Source organism: Buteo buteo, chromosome 7 (assembly GCF_964188355.1).
Source record: "Buteo buteo chromosome 7, bButBut1.hap1.1, whole genome shotgun sequence".
Lineage (NCBI taxonomy): Eukaryota > Metazoa > Chordata > Aves > Accipitriformes > Accipitridae > Buteo > Buteo buteo.
In genome coordinates this window covers 11,785,109-11,803,737 of record NC_134177.1, presented here as the reverse complement: position 1 = coordinate 11,803,737, position 18,629 = coordinate 11,785,109, and the positions used below count along the sequence as shown (strand labels likewise).

Here is an 18,629-nt window from a genome sequence, read left to right as displayed (position 1 = left end):
TTTTGGTCCACTTTGGCCACCTTTTAACGTCATGGTAATTTAATTGTAAAAGGAAATTTGGGGGGCTTTAAAAAAAATAATGTTTGACCTAGGAATGCTTGTCAGGCAAATCTAAGTGTGTACTGAAGCTGCCTAAACTGATCTCTTACAGAGGGAGGCAAATTCCAAGTGTCCTGGATCTACTTTGTTGGTAATAACATAACTAATTTGAGTTGCTTTTTGTATCTAGTGCCTAATTTTTTTTTAAGTAGGACTATTACAGTTTTGGTTTGTCAGATAATCGCTGAAAGGAAAACACTGAGATTATAATGCAGTTTCACTGGATTCTAGTTGCTGAAGTGTGTTTGCACTGTAAGATAAGCTTATGAAGTATTGCCTAAGCTAACATAGTAAATCTTTCTCAGAAAACATGTCTTTGCCCAGGGTGGAAATATTGAATGGTCATTGGATAACCACTGCAGTAAAGGGGTCAGAATAATTCATTTTTAGTTTGGCATAATGCAAGGAGTTTCTTCCCACCTCCCCTGCTCAAAATGCTGCTCCTCTCACAAGTTAACTCTCCTTTAGGATTGCCTCTGTGGCTCTGCCCTGTTGTGGGAGCTGTTTGTGTCTCCGAGCTCAGATCTAGACCACCAGCCTCTGGTGGGGCTCTGATACCTCCCCTCTGCCCACCCACCAAGTTCCAGCTCCACTGGAGGGAAGAGGGATGTGCGGTGAAGGAGAGGGACTGTCAGAAGTGTCTTTAGGGGACTCAGGTACCAGACTCTCGTGGCAGATGATCGCTATTGAGACTGAGGTTTCTGTGCAGTAATTTGACAACTGAGCCAGGTGGACATTGGATCTGGGTGGTTCTCCTTTCTGAGCAAAGGGGTTTGTCACAGGGAGTTTGTCACCCTCATTGCTGGTTCTGTGCTATTGTAGATCCTCAAAGAATTAGATGTAGCCCCAGTACCGACAAAATTTTGACTTCAAAAGGAGCAGCTACAAGCTATAGAGAAGTCTACATCTCTTGGCCACAGCAGTACAGAGTTGCTCGTGTCTCTTCTTCCCTGTCCCTTGTTTCAGGAGCGTTCCCCGTTAGTAAATGTATGTGATGACCTTTTAGATACTGAAGGTGATTAAGAAAGATGGGTAAGAATAAGTAGATGGCTGGGATTTGCTTCCTTCTTTCTTTCTGTTGATGATATAGTTGTAGATCCCAGGCTCTGTCTGCTGGAGTCTCTAATAATCCTAGGAATTTTTGGGAAGGATGCTGAAATTGGAGAGACCCCTGAAGAAGAAGATACTCTCCAGCCAGCCAAAGGCCCCTGGTTGATGTAGGCTGTGAAGGAAAAAGACAAGTTGTACCATGTGCCACAGTGAAGATTTAGATGCTCTCTGGTATCTGTACTGGGTTCCCATGGGGCTCAGCTTCAGCAGGATGGGGGGCAGTGCCCCAGCCCTGCATGTTCTTCACCCCAGGCAAAGGAAGCCCTGGTCACCCATTTGCTGTGCTCCCCGTGACAGCTCTCTCCTGCTGCTTCTGTGCTTTTGCCTGCACGTATGTGATACCTCCCAAGGACATGATTGCTGGCTCCTTTTTTGTCAGGGAAAGCTGCTTCAGTGAAAAAATGCGAGCAACTTTTTGGAGAAATGGGAGTTGGAAGGATAAGTGGAAAGAAGGCAGTGCTAACAAGGGCATGTTTCTCGCGTGGCTCCTGGTGCTTTTCTCATTCTTGCCTCCTGGACCTTGAGTCGCTGCTGTCATTCTGCTATGCTGGGAAAGCAGTGAATGCAGCTCTTGCTTTTTACCCAAACATGTTTAGATCTGGTTTCTCTTCCAACCAGTACGTGCTTGTTCAGTGGGGAGAGTTTACTCCAGTAAAACCCTGGGCTTGTTGCAGGTGTGCCTGAAGGCATGGCCTTTGGAAGGCTACCAACGTCCCCTTGCCCTCTGCCCCTGCCAGTGTTTCTTTGTCCCAGATAGTCCTGTTTTTTGGCCTAGCTGTCTTTATGGTTGGCACACTGTAAACCCATGACTATTAACTGATGGCTTGAAAATTTATAAGAAAACAAAATGGCTCCTTGCTTTTATTCTTTAGTAACTGATTGCCTGGTATGACCTTTAGCTGGCAAAGACCTTAGAGGAGGTAAGCAAATGAGGTGTGTAACTTGGGTATCTCCACTTTTTAAACTGTTTCTAATTATCTGAGCAATTTTTTTCCCCAACTTGTTTGTCACCATGAGACTCTGGGCGGTTTTATCCCTTAGTAACCCTGGTTGTGGCAAATCTGAGTTCATTTCAGTAGGAGAAGTAAAAGAGAAATGGGTTAGCTGCTGCTACTACTGCTGCTTTTTTTAGGAAAGTAGATTTTTATTTAAACCCCTGAATATCTGTCCATTCTCCTCTCGGCCTTGCTAGAAAGTCAGTAAAGATAAAATGAAATAAAAGTCACTTAGATTCTTCTGAAAAAGAAGATGTCTGGGGAGCGGCAAAGCCTGAAGAGCTTTGTATCAGAAGGCAAAGCTGGGGATAATTAACGGCATATGAGAACCAGAGTTTGTCATTAGAGCGATAGCTGTCATTGTCAAACGACCGCTGGGGTAACGTTGCCCGAAGGCAACCCAGGCCGTCCGTGGCGGCACGACCATCTGTGAACGTGCCCTCATGAAGGTGGTGCACAGCCGTTCCCCTCGGGGCAAGCTGCTGCTCCCCGCTGCCACCGCGGCTCCCCCCAAGCACCGGTCCCCAGCGCCCCGGCACTGCTCGGCACCGCCGGCAGCTGCAGCCTCCCCTCCCGCAGCACAGCCCCCTTCATCCGTCATGTCACCAGCAGCCTTAGTCGAGGGTCCCTGCGGGACAGATGGGTGTCATCTGGGGGCTAGGGTCTGCGTGTCACCGCTGTTCTCCTTGAGGCTTTCTGGCATGCGTGAGCACTGTTGGCCTGCTGGAGCGCAGCCTTCAGCGAAACGTTGCTTTATCTTATGTCTTCTAAGGGAAACAGTGACAGCTATGTGCCTTGAAACTTGCAGTCAGTGCCACAGTCTCTCTTTAAGAAAGCAAAATTTCTTTTGAACACTCAAGGCCTAATTTTAGCACATGTGCTTGAAATGGATGCAGTTGCCATACAAGTGGAAAAAGGCAGCCATCTTCCACGAGCCCTTCAGACAAGAGCAGATGGATGTTTCCATCTGAAAAATGCTGTCAGAGTGGTAACCACAGGCTCTCAGCAGGGATGCAGCTCAAGAAGGGACCGGTCCCAACCTTCTCCATGGCAAAGATCACTTTGGATGTTTGTAAACACTAAATGCATTCAGTGTGCCAGCCATCTATAGCAGATACTTCCAAACTCGGATACTTGAGTATTTGAAAATTGCAAACTAGAAATTAGTTGGCAGTTGATTTAAATATTACCAGTATCTGGTCAAGAGATTTCAGCGGGAGGGAGCTGTTTGTCATATATAGTGATTACTTTTGTAAGACTTTTTTCAGATCCACAGCTGAAGAGGGTCAGCTTAGTAGATATGGTTTCAGTTTCAAAGATAAACATGCATTTTATAACCTTGCATAATGTTTTTAAAGGAAATTAAATATTAAATGAATGTATGTACTTGAAGGACTACTTACATAATGTTAATGACTTCAACTAAGGAATGCCAGGAAATTCATGTAGTTCTTAGTATATAATAAACAGAATGTATTTTCCACCATTTTGTTTATTATGGCTGGTGTAGTTCTACTTGTAAAGTTGGGATTTATTTTGACTTTTGTTGTTTTTCAGCAGATCTGCATGGTAAGCGAACATATATCTGCTCTCTGTGGTAGTCCGGAGAAATAATAATTGCTTCATCCTTGGCTATTCTAACACTTGAGAGATCTTTTTCTTTTCAGATAAGTCTACTACATGCACTTTGTATTGTAGTTTTACAGCAAAAGCCCAACACGAATTTGTCATGGAAATGTGCTACAATAACTGTTGTGTTTGTTTGATGCAGCGAAGGCTGTTGGGGTCGGTGGTGTGCACAGAACAAAGCAAGATGATGGACCCACGACGAATGATCCCAGGCTCCTCCCAGATAAGTTTCTTCAAAGGACAGCCAAGGTAACTCCCTGGAGAGTGACAAGCGAGCATGTGTGTCCTCCCAAAGGCTGAAGGAGACCAGCCCTGGCCTCCCTGTAGTCTCCATCTGTTGATCTTTGAATCTCATTCCCCGTTTCAAAGAGAGTAATTGTCCGATCTGATAAAAATCAAGTGTCTTGTTATTTTTACCAATTATCCTAGTTTAAATTCCCTTTGTTTGCTATGCAAAATTACTTAGCAAGATTCAGGAAAAAGATTGAATACTAATATGAGTGTCAGGATATCCAAGGTTGTCAGAATTAATTCTTACAGACATTGGAAAGGCTGCTAGTGCTGTTGGTTCAAGATTTGAGTCAATCTCTGAATGTTAAGAGACCAGAAAAGGACTACTGGGTCAGGCTGGGTCAGGCGTCTTCCACGTCTTGTGCTTTCACTTGCAGCCTCTGATTCTGGTCCCTGTTGTGGGCTGGGCTGCCCTCTGGTCTCATCCAGCGTGGCAGTTCCAGCACTCAGAATCGCACAGAGGTGCAGCTCCTGAAACCTTCTGGAAGGACTCTTCTGTATAAGCTTAGGAAATCGGCTATAATATTTCTGTTATCCAGTGATTTATTATGGTCTACAAAAATATAGCCTGGATGAACACCTCTCTGGAACAATTATTTAGTGATATTGTAATTTATTATTCTTTTCAAAGCCATCTTGTATAAAGGTAAAATAACTCCTAACTTCGGAAAGCACTGAGAGGAGGAGAGAACTGCCAAATTCCCCACAGCACATCCTTTCCTGTGGTTAGCACTGGATCCGCCAGCGGCACCGTTTTTGGACTGCCCTGTTCTGTGCTAAATGTCGAAATCACAGGCCGAGCATACAAATGAAAGATTTTACAGGAGTTGCTTGTATGTTGTGGCTAATTCCCTGCATTTGGAAGCATCTGCTTCTTGTCTGGTTTTGTTCTGTAATCAAGAAAATTGCTGTAGAGAGCTAGCACTTGGAAGGCACTTAGCTCTTCTATAGCCATGAGCAAAATGGCAAGGAAAATACATTGTAAATAGGTACTCAGTTAAAAAATGCACACACACATATACACACACAGGGAAAACATGATATAGGCCTTGTGATTTTTCCAGACATTCTGCTAAGCCTCTGTGTATCCCTATTCTGTTAAAGAAAGTAAGTTTCTCTGAAGGTATTAACTGTAGAAACCTTTGCCTCTTCCAGGTGGTCTATATTTTGGAAAAGAAGCATTCCCGAGCAGCTACAGGCTTCATCAAGCTTCTGGCAGACAAGAACAGTGAACTCTTCAAGAGGTGTGCCATGTTCTCACCTGTGGACCACAGAGTGCCCAGGGCCTATGTGTCATTGACTGATTGCCCTCCAGACTTTGTGACCAGGCCTGAGGACTATTCAAATATGCTCTTCATCTGTCGCATAGTGGACTGGAAAGAAGACAGCAACTTTGCAACAGGGTATGTGGCTGCCAATGGAAGCAGAGGTGACTGAGATTTCTAGTTGGAGTTCCTGGTTTCATGTCATTTGATACATGCAATAGAGGCAGGAATCTGTTAACAAGATGCTTGTCTTGTATCCCTCTGGTATTTGGTGGATAAACTGTGATGAGCCTAAGGATAGCTCATCACTAGTTAATCTCATGGCTACATAATGTTAGTTTCTTTTGGTGCTTGCTTCAGTGTGCTGGTACATCACAGCATTAATGAGCATACGGTCTTTGCTCGGAAGAGCTTACAGACTAGAGGGAACACACACAGGTACTTAGCCTGACCAGCACAAGCACCCTGGGGTGCTGGCAGCCTCTCATTCTTTCCTCCCTTTGTGTAAGAGTACTACACAGTGTGTAGGCATTTCACTTCTGTTGGAGGAAAAAGATCAGTAGCTGTGAGGCTCATCTTTGGTTTTTAAGCCTTTACTGATAAGAAGTAGAAAGAAGTCACAGATTTTTGTGGTTTTAAATTTGCATTGCTTCAAGGAAAGATGCTAGAAATCGAGAGAAGATTCATTCACTCCTGAAACAGATGCGAAGGGTGTTCCAGTCTTTGCATTTCAGGAGGCACTGTAAAGCCATTGCTGTCCAGAGTTCAAGTTGCAGGCAGTGTCATGAAGGAGATTTTAAGCCAGGGCTACAAAAATGGCCTATGCTGGGCTGGATCCAGATTGCAAGTTCATTTTGCCTCTCCACAAGGAAGACCCTGTAGTTTTCAGCATTTTCTCTCTTTTCTTGGCAACAGCTGCAGTGTGCCAAGCTCCCATCTGTAGTGGCCACACTGTTTCCTGTTGAGTATGTCTCAATAAGAAATGGTGGACATTGATAAATCTATTCAGTTATCTTGGATAAAACTGAGTAGTCCTGGTTTAGTTGGTGATCCAGAGTAGGTAACTCTGACCTATGGCAATGCTGTGGTCAAATTTTACAGGTGATGGGGATCTGGATGTAATCTGGAGCATGTGCAGTAGTGGGAGTTGGGCATAAAGCCCAACTTTTCTCTTGCCCTTGCAGAGCTGTTCTGATGGGGTAGTACAGCTGATGTACAGTGTCAACGCCATGGTTTTTGGAGTCCTCAGCTCAAACTCCTGGTAAAACTTAATTAAAACTTACATACCCCCCGCCCGACTTCTTTTTAAGAGTAAGTATGTTGGCACAGATCTATCAGCCCTAGAATTAAGAGTAAACTAAACTGAAGTCCCTGTTTCCCTGAGTTTAAGTTTGTTATCAGTTGTGGCTGCTTTGTGTGCCCAGTAATAGCAAGTTTCACATGTACTTCTTGAGAGCCACATGAGCCATTAAGTCACTCAGTATTTCCTAGCTAAACTGCAGTGCATGAACTGAAGTGGCCTCCCTTTGAGCCCCACTTAACTAGGGGCTAGCTGTGCTGTGAACTTCACTGTGACTAAGTTTCTTATTGGCAGAGATTTTCTTTGTCATCTTTGACTCCAACAGAGAAAAGACTGGAGGGTGATTGTACTGCTTGGCTTCTTGTCATGAACAACCCCCCTTTTCAGCAGAAGTGGGGGAAATGGGGAGGATGGGCTAATGGCTTTTTTTCATTGGCTAATGTGTGTGTCTTTAATCTGTGCTTCTGACAACATTGTATATTCTCATCTGGCTGTTTTGGTAGTTTCCAAGGTGTAAAGGGTGTTGTCAGGAAAGAAAACGTCCGTGATTGTCTTCATACATAGCTTTTTCCTCTGGGATTTTGTTGCACTTTACCAAGTGCCTTGTAGAGATGGGAGCATAAAACCTTGGTGACCCATTTTGTTTTCAACTATAAATATATGCTTGTTTAAACACTGAAAGACAAGGAAACCTCTTGAAGGTCCCAAAAGTTTGTGGTTGCTTTTGGGCTGGCTTATAAGCTTGTTTATAAGCCATGTTGCTAGTTGTGGCCCACCTGAAGGAGAGAAGAGTGGGTGATCTGCAGCTCATTGCATGCTTGGTTTTTTGAACTTTCTTGTGCACCCCTTAGTTCTGCTCACAGACTTCATGATACCCCTTTGGCAGCACCACCATGGTTTTGAAGGTGTCTGGACTAAAGAGCCTGTAGGTCATCACTCTGCACCATCTAAGTCTGCTGGAAGTGCAAGGGAAGCTCCCTCCATAGTTGGCAGTCATTTCTCCTGCACGTCTTGGGTGTTTCCAGGTACTCTTCATCCTGCAGCTGAAGCCTGAGGCTGGTCATGCACCTTCCTCAGCTTTCCTTTTCCCTTGAGAAGTTCAGTGCCAGGTTTCCAAGCACGGTTAATGGCATAGTCTGGTCTTCACAGTGAACACATGTGGCTGGAGCAGTGGGACTCCGTGGGTAAGAGTTTGGTGGTGGCACTGGCCACCCAGGATGGTCACCTGCACAGGGGCAACCTGACAGTCCCTGGAGGTCCCCTTGGGGAGGGGGGTGCGTTTCTGTGTCGTGATTGCCACCTGGTGGTCACCAGTGAGACGCTGTCCCCTCTGAAGGCCACCCTGTCACCCCGACTGTGCTGGGAAGGAGCAGGGAGGAACTAATGGCTCCATGTCCTGGCAGCCATGCCCTGAGTGTGTGCTGCTGTGCTCCCTCCTGCATGTGAAGTGATTTTACCATGGCAGTGAAATGCCATTTAACTGTACCTGCTTCAGGTAGCAGGTAAAGCAAAATAGCTCCAAAACTTTCTCCTTTTCCAGATAAATGTTACAAGTATTGCCACATACAGTTATTTTCTGGGGACCTTTTTTCGGTGTTGGAGTCCAAGGCTGTTTGGAGCATTAGTCCAGATGTCTCCACAGTTTTGGAGATGGTTAAGGTGGAATCTTTTTGCCCCCACATGTGATGGTGGATGAGACTATTAAAAGATAAAAAGTAACACTAAAACGTTGAATCACTGACTCCCCCTGCGTCGCACGGGGCTGGTGGCTATTTTAGCTCAGGGCCTTAGATATCGGTCTGTCAAGGTGACAAGATTTGTCACGGCATTTGCAATAAAATGAAATGTTGCAGGATGTTCTTTCACTTGACGGTTTTTCCAAAGCCATCCAAGTGGCTGGAATTCCTTTCATCTCTGGCATTTTATTCTGTTTTTTTTAATTCACAAATGTGTTTGGTGTGAGGGGAAATGACCAGATACCTTGGGTAGCTCGCTGTAAGGCTCGAGGGAAGTTCTGATCCCCGAGCAGTGTAGCTCTGTTGGAAAAACACCTTCTTGCAGATGGAACTGTCTCTCAGTAAAGCTGCATTCCATGGCAGAGCTAATCACCATACCGCTCTGAAGCGTGGGATGGCCCCATTGGTGTCGGGAGCACCGTGTTGGTCTTGCACTCTGACGGTGGGTGGCCCAGCAGCTGAGGGGAGGCAGCTCCGTGGTGTGGAGTGGGGCTGGACTGTGCTCTCAGGCACTGGGGGTCCCTGTGACACAGCTCTCTGTCTCCACGACGCTCAGCCCTGCAGCCGTCTCACCATCTCCACTGGGACCTTTGGGCTTCATCAAGCCTGTGCAGCTCTGCCTGTGAGCTCTGGGCCCTGGGCAGTGGGAGCAGCCAGGTGGCCTTCCTTGCTGTTCCCTCTCCTGCTCCTGTACAAGCTTCCTCTAGGAGTGGTGGCTTATTGATGTGTAGGATGTTCTCCTGCTGCTGAAAGAAACCCTCCGTGTAGGATGAATGTGGACAAGTCTGCTCCAGGAGAGATTGAGTAAGGCTGTTAAGTCCCCATGGAAGTTACTCACTCCCATTTGGGAGCCTGCCCGGCTTTCCAAAGGAAACAAACCTTATGTAATTACCCTTTGTCTTTTTGGAGAGTTCTATCGGGTAACCTTTGAACATGTTGGCCAGTTTCAGCTGAGTCTGGGGAGTGGAGAGGGCTTGAATGTTTGTAGAAATGGGTGGCTGAATAGATGCGATCAGTGTCACCATGAAGGGGAAGATGGCAGCACTAGTGTGGCTCTGCCTGAGGTGCAACATGCATGGGAGGTCAAGCTCTGGTGACTCGGCCGGTTGGAGCAGTTCAATGAGCTTGCAGCTATGGCTGATTTGGAGCAATACCCTGTGCTGCATGCTGCCCAATGCCCCCACCATGGCACGTTCCTGTCGGTGCATAGTACCACCGTGTCTGACGTCAGTCCAAGGGTATTCAAGGAATTTAAGGTAATGCTCCCCCACCAACGTCACAGAAAAGAAATGTTTACGTCTGTAACCATTATAATTGTTTTTACCTTTTAACATTTTAAAAAAGGAGATACACGCAAGCCTGGGGTGTCACAGACACCGTGGCTCCCTGGGAGTGAAACGTCTGACTGCCGCTGGGCCCTGTGCCTGTTGTTGTTTATAAGCCTCTTGAACTATTCTTGCTACCCTTGGTGGCCGCGGAGCCCCATGAGTGATTTTACAGCCTGGCTCTTACTCCAGGGCCATTGGTGATCCTATATGCGTTACCTTTGATCACATGCTGTCCTGTCAGATTTTGCTCTGATGCAAGTCATCATGTCTGCATGACTGTAACATGGCCCCAATTAAAGCCAGTTGTACACTTTTTATTTCAAGGTACTTGGGAAATGTTCCCTGGAACACTGTAAATCAAATGTTAATTACTATTAAAAAAATATTAGTCCTATATCAAACCTCTGGGTAAACCCCTTAGAGTTCGTAATCTAATTTCAGTAAACGGATCAAGAGAACATGGGTTTCAAGACTGAGCTGGAAAGCACTCTGGCATTCAGAGGTGCTTTCCATGACTGGTCATGCAGACGTCCAGCCGCCCTCCTGCTGCACTTCCCAGCTCTGCCCTTTGAAGAGAAGGGGCACCTGAGACTCAAGCCCTTGCCATTTCTTTTTGGTAAGGCAACATGTCCTCTCTTTTCGTCTTTTTTTTCAATGCATCCATGGTGGTGCTCGTGGACCTGCAGACCCACTGGCTCGTCCTTGCTCAGTCTCCCAGCTCCGCACTAGACGTTGGAAATGAAATGGTGATTTCTCTGGTTTATTGTTAGTGCTGAGAGACAGGAAGATAAAACTGATGCCTCGTTTATTTACATTAAAATAAGGATCAGACTGGGACCCAGCTGCAGGAACAGACAACTCAGCCTCGATGCCAAACGCGCACGTATTTCTGCCATACAGTTTGTACATAAAATTGAAACAATGGAGGGAAATATCTTTTATCCTTGTTTTCATTTTTATTTTAAAGCTAGGCAATGTGAGCTCTACAATTTACCACGCCACGAAGCGCGCAATCCTTTCCAGCATATTACACAATGTGACAGGTTTATTACGCAGCCCTTCCCGTTGTGAAGAGAGATAGCTTTGCTCCCATAAAGAAGATGGGCTTGCTTGCACTGCGTGGATGGGGTTTGTTCTGTGGGTTTATGGCACATTTGAAGCCCTGAGAACATCTTGCTCGTCCAAATGACAAGTGCACTGTTTTGGCCCCAATTTAGGAAAGTAATTAGTGCCTGTTCTCACTCATTGGAATTAAAACAGAAGGATCAATATAATGATTGTGTATTTTATGCAGTGGAAAAACACTTATTAGAGTGGCTGTTTTTGCAGTGTGTTATTACCCCTCTCTTTTGTGTCATATTTTGATGGATTTGCCTTAATTTCAGTTGTAATTTTCTTGGGGCAGGAGTGTTATCTCTACTGGCTGTAATGTGCCATTCACCCTAATGGCAGTATATTAAAAAATAAAAAATAATTTACCTCTGTGTACTGTAGAACAGTCTGGGGGTGAGAAAGGGGACAAGGGGAGTCACCATGGGACATAGGTTCTCATGTGATATTTGTAACCAGCTGGGGAGGGAACAAATGTCCCACTCCTTTGGAGTCCTGGTTTGCACGCTGTGTCCAGAGCGGAATGCTTGTTTGACACCAGAGCTCTCAGACAAATACGTACTGGGGTTTGCATTGGAGCAGATGGAAACTTTCTCTAAGCATAATAGAGCAGCAGCCTCATCCACACATGTGCAGAATACTTCATCAAAGACTGTCAGCATGTGGGGGACAGTTTCCCCTGTCTATGAGTTGCTTCTAGATCGTTGGCTCCTCTCCAGTTAGCTCCTGGTTCAGAGGCTTCTGCTTAGCTAGGAGAGGAGGGACAAACTACTGGGAATGTTTAGGTTCTGGAAAGAGCCTAGAAGGTGGTTGGAAAGACAATATGTGGGCATGTGGGTGTGTGTGACTCCTGAAAGGAAGGCAGTAAGGGTTCTTCACACCTCTGTCTTCATAGGTCATCAGTTTGCCCAGGCAGAGATGTGTATCCTTTGGGATGGAGAGCAGTGTGCTGAGCTCCTTGGGAGCTGTCTTTTGCAGAGCTGCCTGGGATCTGGTGGGAATCTGTTCTCCATTTCGGGTAGTAGGGGTGAGTCACCTTTTTCAGTGATGAATAGAGGAAGGAGGATCTCAAGGGAACCAGCCATGTGTAAAGTTAGAGCTGCCTGTGTGTGGGGCTGTGCTTTTCTTATCCCTGTTGGATGTATTTTCTTCTAAAATATGACACTTTCTTACCTCCGCAAAAATGTAATAATATAAAATGTCTCCTTAAAATGAGATGCATGAAACAGCCCAGGGTACTGTCTGGCTAGTGTTTTGCATCTCCAGCAGACATAAGTCATGGTATGATCTGAATTCCTGCAAAGTCCTCTGCCAAAACTCAGGGAGAAGTGAATGGGTGAAAGAGTTAGTTTGAGGGCTCAGCAGCATCTCTCCGGGGACAGTAACAACATGACAGTAGTAATTATACACTTAAAAAAAGCATCCTTTTCTTTCTTTCTGCAGGCAGTTGGCCAAAAGTCTTGGGCAGGCCGGGGAGATTGAGCCGGAAACGGAAGGGATCCTGACAGAGTACGGTGTGGATTTCTCTGATTTTTCCCCCAAAGCCCTGGAATGTCTTCCCCAGAGCCTGCCCTGGGTTATCTCACCGGGAGAGCTGGCCAAAAGAAGAGATTTAAGGTAATGACAAAAAGTGTGGTCTGACACTCCTTCTTGGGTTGGTGCAGGGTTGTGCTATTTTGGTTTGCTTTCATCACACTTTGAAAAGGCACTGACTTTATTACGCGTGCCATATTACACATTACCTGTGCTAGCATGGAAAGAAACTGCTTTTGAAAGTACCTACAATCCCAGAAGATCAGTTATTTGGAGAAGTATTTTGTGAGGCAAAGAGGCTTTTTCTCAAAAGAACTATTGAAAACTGAAAATTTGGTATTTGGCACCTAATCTGAAAGCTTTACGTTTTTGTCTGGAATGTATTACGTATTTTAGTGGTAGTTTTATAGCAGAGATTTTCTGAATGCCTGGCAGATCAAATGATCTTGGACATTGTTAGTTTGAAACTTAAGCACAGGTAGAGACTGTCCTGTGTTTTTCTGTCTAGTCTCAAAATTCTTCTCTGTTTTGAAGAACCAGTGTCATGTGGAGTTTATGAAGGCTCTTGATCAGGTTAGCAGCTGGCAAATGCAGTCCCTCCCTGCAGCCTGGCAACTCTCTGCTGTCCGCCTACCTCACATTGCCATCACTGCAACTTAGTGATGCTCCCACCAGCTTTCAGGAACTCCATGGTCCGTTGGGTGGTAGACAGTCTGACATTGCTGGACTACTCAAAACTAGTGGATTTGCTACGCTTCAAAGTGTCAGATTTCAGAGATGTCTTCACTAGAAAAGATTTAAAGACAAAAGAAAAGTAATTTGTTTAGAACCTCACTTTGCAATAAAGAAAGGTGCAAGAAAGAAAAATAATAAATGCATTATTAAGATGATATGGTATGTTCCACTCCCACCCTTGCTTATGCTAGAGCATCCTGTCTCAGTTGGCAGATTCATTACTTTCTTGCATATTGCTGAGGTGAAACAGCCCCATGAGCCTGATTCCTCAAGACACTGCACTGGTACAAGCACCTGCATATATGTAACAAGCTCCTCTCCCTCTTAGTTTATCTGTGTTATTGGCATGGACATTAGCAATTTGAGCAGATAAGATGATAAACTGCAGGCATTTGTATCTGTACCCGGACTCCAGATGTTACTTTAGATGTAATTCTGCACTGTAACCTGCAACCTCCTTACTTGCTTCAGCTTTACTGGATTTCCATTGCCATACAATGGAATAATTCAGGGGAGAATCACATTCCTGATTGACTACTGGTAACACTCAGATACCAGATCCAGACTGTAGGCTTCAAGTAGCTTTAAAAAACCAAAGATAATACTGCAGTTCAGAAGTCACTGGAAAGTGCTCATTTTTATATTCTTGACTACATTTCAGTAGCATTCTCTGTTTCTTCTGACCAAGTTCTTTCAAGCAAATAAAGAGCTTGACTTGTCTCCAGTCAGACAATCGGTTTTGGAAACAAATTCCAAGTGCATTTCTTGCTTTTGTTGCTGAATTGTTACACTGGGACTTATCAAGGTGATAACAGTTTTTCAGTTAAGCCATTTAAATCCCTCTCTGCCCCTTCCCAACCACAGTGCACACTACAAAGTAGATTTCCTTTTGATCCTCTCAAATATAAACATTTAACAGTCAAAGTTTTTAAGACAATTATTTGAGCTTAATTTACTAATCCTTTTAATGTCAACTGCCACACCACTGACTAGCTAGTCTGTGGTTTAAACACATATGGAGATAACATGAGACTTCTAGTTATGGAAGTAAAATACAGATGAGTCGTCTTTTTCATTTCCTCACAGTGAGAGGTTTGTCTACCCAGAAGAAGATGAGTTTTACTAATAAATGTAGCTGAGTGGAGTCCTGCAGTTGGAGACCTGGCCACCATCTCTTCTAGTCACACCGATCAGACCTTGAGAGACTGTTCTTGAGAAGTCCCAAGGTAGCTCGGCTTTAACTTGGTATAAAATATTAGCTTTCACATTGCCAGCAATAAGTGTGTTGTGGTGTGCAGTGTCATACAAATAGGTGGTACACACTGGCCCAGGCTGACATCCAGAAGAAGACAGCTGAACCTGGGAATCTGGGCTGGGTGCACACGGGAGTTGTGCCTTGTTTTCCAGGGGAGCTCACACAGTGTTCAACGGCACCTGCCTCTGTGAGTGCCCATCTTTGCTGTACTTTGTGCATGTTGATCTGTCAGGCTCCCCAGGTTATTGTACAGTACTCTGAGAGTACAATATAAGATAAATAACAGTGAAATAAAGACTCATCTTCTCTCCTGAAACAGCCATGTTAACACTTCTAAATAGCTCATCCTAATTTTGTTTACACATTGCTCACCTGACTAGAGTAAACACATATTAGAGTTTGGCTTAAAATACTTTCATCTCTAGTAAATCCTCCCCAGTTCTGTAACACAGTGCTGTAAATTTTCTAGTGTCACGTATTAGGCTTTTGGGATTTGGAACCGAGACCTGAACAAAGTCTTGGGTTTTTGGGTGTTTCCCGAGATAACTTTTCCTTGTTTCCTTTCATCATGGGAAACGACCCTTTCCTCCTCAAAAGGTAACTTCTGTGTTCTGCTAACCAGTGTCCCAAATGTGGTCAGGTCTGTTTGTGAGTCAGTGTGTAGAGCACGGAGGTAGAAGTTCTGCACCGGAGGCATTTGTGAGTGTGGTTTTAGATGAAAGTGAGACAATGTGTTTCACCAAGCTGCTGAGGCTGGGCAAGAGAAGGGAAGGATATTTTGTCCATGCCATCTTGTAAATATGTTCCTTGATCTTCCTGCAAGTCTTTCAGTTTTACAGGAAGCCTGTTCTTGCCATGCATAGTCTGTTTGGATAGCAACTGTGATCTCACCTACATAGCCTGTGCAGAATTGCTTCCAAAAGATCTTTTTTTTATTTTTTTCTCATTTCTCCAGTAATGGCACACAAAGAAAGGTTTACATAATATTTTAATATTACTTAAGGCAGAAAAGATCCAAACCTCGTGGATGGCTTTGAAATCTTTTAGCTGATTTAACTCTCTGCCACTAGTGCACAGTTTTGCTATGGACATCTGCTTTTTACCTGCATGGTTTTATCTATTTGTAAAATTAGGCAAGTATTTCATGGGCACTTCCAGCTTACTTCTTTGTAAAGAGCACCAAAAACTTCTAATGAAAAATACTAGGCAAGTATTAGGTGTTGGCATTGCATACTGCAGTTGTATTTTTTAGAGAGCATGAAGTTTTCATAAAGTATCAGAATAGTGTGGTTGAGGAAACTTCCCTTCCAGAAACTTTAAATGTGATGATACAGATAGGACCAGAGTTCTCATTTTATTATTCAGGTTGACTGGAATTGGTATTTTTTCATTAAAAGTTTGAGAAGTGTTTGGTTTCTCCTTTTAGAGAAACATTGGAGGATTAGTGTCATAGAGACAAATTTTGATGGGTGCAAAGTTTCAACCATTTTCTGGTCTTTTCCAGTGTTTCAACATGTAATTTTCATTTCCTTGTTTGCTTTGTTTTGCACTTAGTGTTTCAATGGTGTGGGACAAAATATAGCCCCTGAAAAGAAGAAGGGTCAGGGCAAAGGAGGAAATGCAAATTCAGAGGTGGGCGCAGGAGATTGGGACTGGAGGAGGAGGCCGTTTGAAGAGGTGTAGCCAGGAATCTAAGAAACCCAAAAGCTATTTCTAAGACTTGTTCCAAATGTTTCTAATTTCATTCATATCTTTTTGTTTCCTTTAATGCTTAACTGGGACAAGAAACTAAAGCCAGGAAAGTCCAATCATAGTGGGAAACAAAAACCTAAATATTGGAGAGAGAAAAAAGGCCATTCTTTGCAAAGCAGTTCTGCCTTTTGCTTGTCTTCCATTGTTGGTGTTACTGTGGAAAATGTATAACATCACTCTTTTGGAAAGTGCTAGAGCCTGTTCAAGTGGAGATGGTTTATATAGTCTAACATGGAAGAACTTGAGGATATCTATTTCTTTACCATTTGCCTAATAATAAGTGAGCCTGTTGACCTCCGCTGGACTATTACAAATGTGAAACTTGGCACTCAAAATTGCTTGCTCTAAATTTTCCAGTTGCTTTCTCTTTTTCCATTTGATGTCATCCTGCCAACTAGTGATTTTATTATTATAAACAGGACATTGTATTCACTTTTAAGAAGAAATATGAAGCTGAAGGTAAAATTACAAACTGCAGTTTCTCAGCTGGCAAAACACAAAACAATGAGCTAAAAATACTGAGCAGAGAAAGGGTGCTGTGGCAAGAAACTCTGAATATCTACAAGATGGATGTGGTCTGAGGGAGCAGAAACTGACTGACTTCAACTGAGCAGCTCTGAACTCCTAAGAATCACCAAATGGACGAGGTTGGAAGGCAGCTCTGGAGATCATCTACTCCAACCTCCTTGCTCAAAGCAGGGTCAACTAGAGCAGGCTGCTCAGGGCTCTGTCCGTTTGGGGTTTGGATATCTCCAAAGATGGAGATTCCACAACCTCTCTGAGGAACGTGGCCTAGGGTTCAATCATCCTTACAGTAAAAACATGGGTGTTTTTTACCTTTAAATGGATTCTTCTGTATTTTGTGCCCATTGCCTCTTGTCCTGTTGCTGGATACCACTGAGAAGAATCTGCTCTGTCTTCTTTACTCCCTACCATCAGGTATATTTTCACATTGATAAGATTCCCTGCCTGAGCTTTCTTTTCATGAAGCTGAACAGTCCCAGCTCTCTCAGCCTCTCCTTGTAGGTCAGATGCTCCAAGTCCTTAGTCATCATCGAGGCCCTTCAGCAAACTTGCACCAGTATGTTGAAGTCTTCCTGGTACTGGGGAGCCCAGAACTGGACACAGCACTCCAGCTGTGGTCTCACCAGTGCCAAGTAGAGGGGAAGGATTGAAGGACTGCATCTCTTGACCTGCTGGCAACACTCTTCCTAATGCAGCCCAGGAGGCAGTTGGCCACATTTGCTACAATGGCATGTTGTTTGTTAACGTTCAACTTGGCCATCAGGTCCCCAGGTCCTTTTCTGCCCAGTTGCTTTCCAGCTGGTTGGTCCCCAGCCTGTACTGGTGCACAGGGTTATTCCTCCCCATGTGCAGGACTTTGCTTTTCCTTTTGAGCTTCATGAGATTCCCATCAGCCTGTTTCTCTGCTGACATCCCTCTGAATGGCAGCATAACTGTCCATTCCTCCCACGAGGCTAAAAGGCCTGGATGGCATCAGACTGGGGGACAGCAAGGATCCACTGCATTGGCAGGAGGCAATTACTGCTCACTTGCTTCCCTTGCAGGGCAGAGTTAATGAACTTTGCTCTTGCAGGCAAAGAGCTCTAATGCAACATGGCTTTCAGTTAAAATTTGCATCTTGGTATTTCAGCGTGTGACCTCAATTGCAACTGACCTAAAGCTATCCAAGTTATTGAAGGCTAAATTGTAATCTTGGCTGCCCATTCAGAAACGTAGCATCCTTCCTTTGGTTGATAAGGGAGGGAGAGTGGAGGTGCTCTGCTGTGTCTCTGTCCACTGTGGATGGAGGGAAGGTCTGTAGCACTGTTTGTAACTGGAAAGCACTGGCAGCAGGACAGTACCTGCACTGCAGTCCTGCCCACTATTTATTTCTTTCTTCAGGAGTGTTACAGCTGGTAACGGGGATTAGCAGTGCTTATAGTAAAGGTTTGACAGCATGATCTTTGCTGTAGATGCCCGAGGAGATTATTGGCTGATAAAATTAGAGGTGGTGGTAAAAATGGCAGCCTTGAGCTGTGCAAGGGGTGTTGGAGGAGAGCAGTCAGCCTCTGAAACAGATGTTTTTTCAAGGCAGGTGGATGACTTTCATTAGAAATGAGTGCAAGTCAGATAAAACATCATTAAACAGCTTGTTTCCTGGAGATTTTCCACTACAAAAAGCTAGTGTTAAGTAAAGCAAGACTTACTCAGCTATAATAGGATATGTAAAAATGCTCTGCTTTCTGATGGAAACTGAGAAATGACTTGTTTAGCAAATGTATAAGCAACATTGCTACAGACCTGACTGTTATCTTGGCATGGAGTGGAGACACAAACAGGGCCAGATTATGATCTCTGCCCTCTCTCTGAGCCGTTCTGTGACTAATTTAATGTTCTCCATAGGGAGATACGAGGCATACAAAGGATAACTCGGTGTCTAAAGATATCAGATCTAGTCCCTCTCTAACAGGATTGATTCCAGAAGATG

At 44.4% G+C, this 18,629-nt stretch overlaps 1 protein-coding gene across 5 annotated transcripts in view; it reads left to right on the top strand.

Moving 5' to 3' along the window:
* Positions 1 to 18,629, top strand: part of DIS3L2 (DIS3 like 3'-5' exoribonuclease 2) — a 197,739-nt gene that overhangs the window by 72,196 nt on the left and 106,914 nt on the right. For all 5 annotated transcript variants that reach the window (XM_075031552.1, XM_075031553.1, XM_075031551.1 and 2 more), the window contains 3 exons: positions 3,976 to 4,082; positions 5,280 to 5,527; positions 12,307 to 12,480. In XM_075031552.1, the coding sequence (XP_074887653.1) occupies positions 3,976 to 4,082; positions 5,280 to 5,527; positions 12,307 to 12,480 (529 nt within the window). The remainder of the gene's footprint in view (positions 1 to 3,975; positions 4,083 to 5,279; positions 5,528 to 12,306; positions 12,481 to 18,629) is intronic.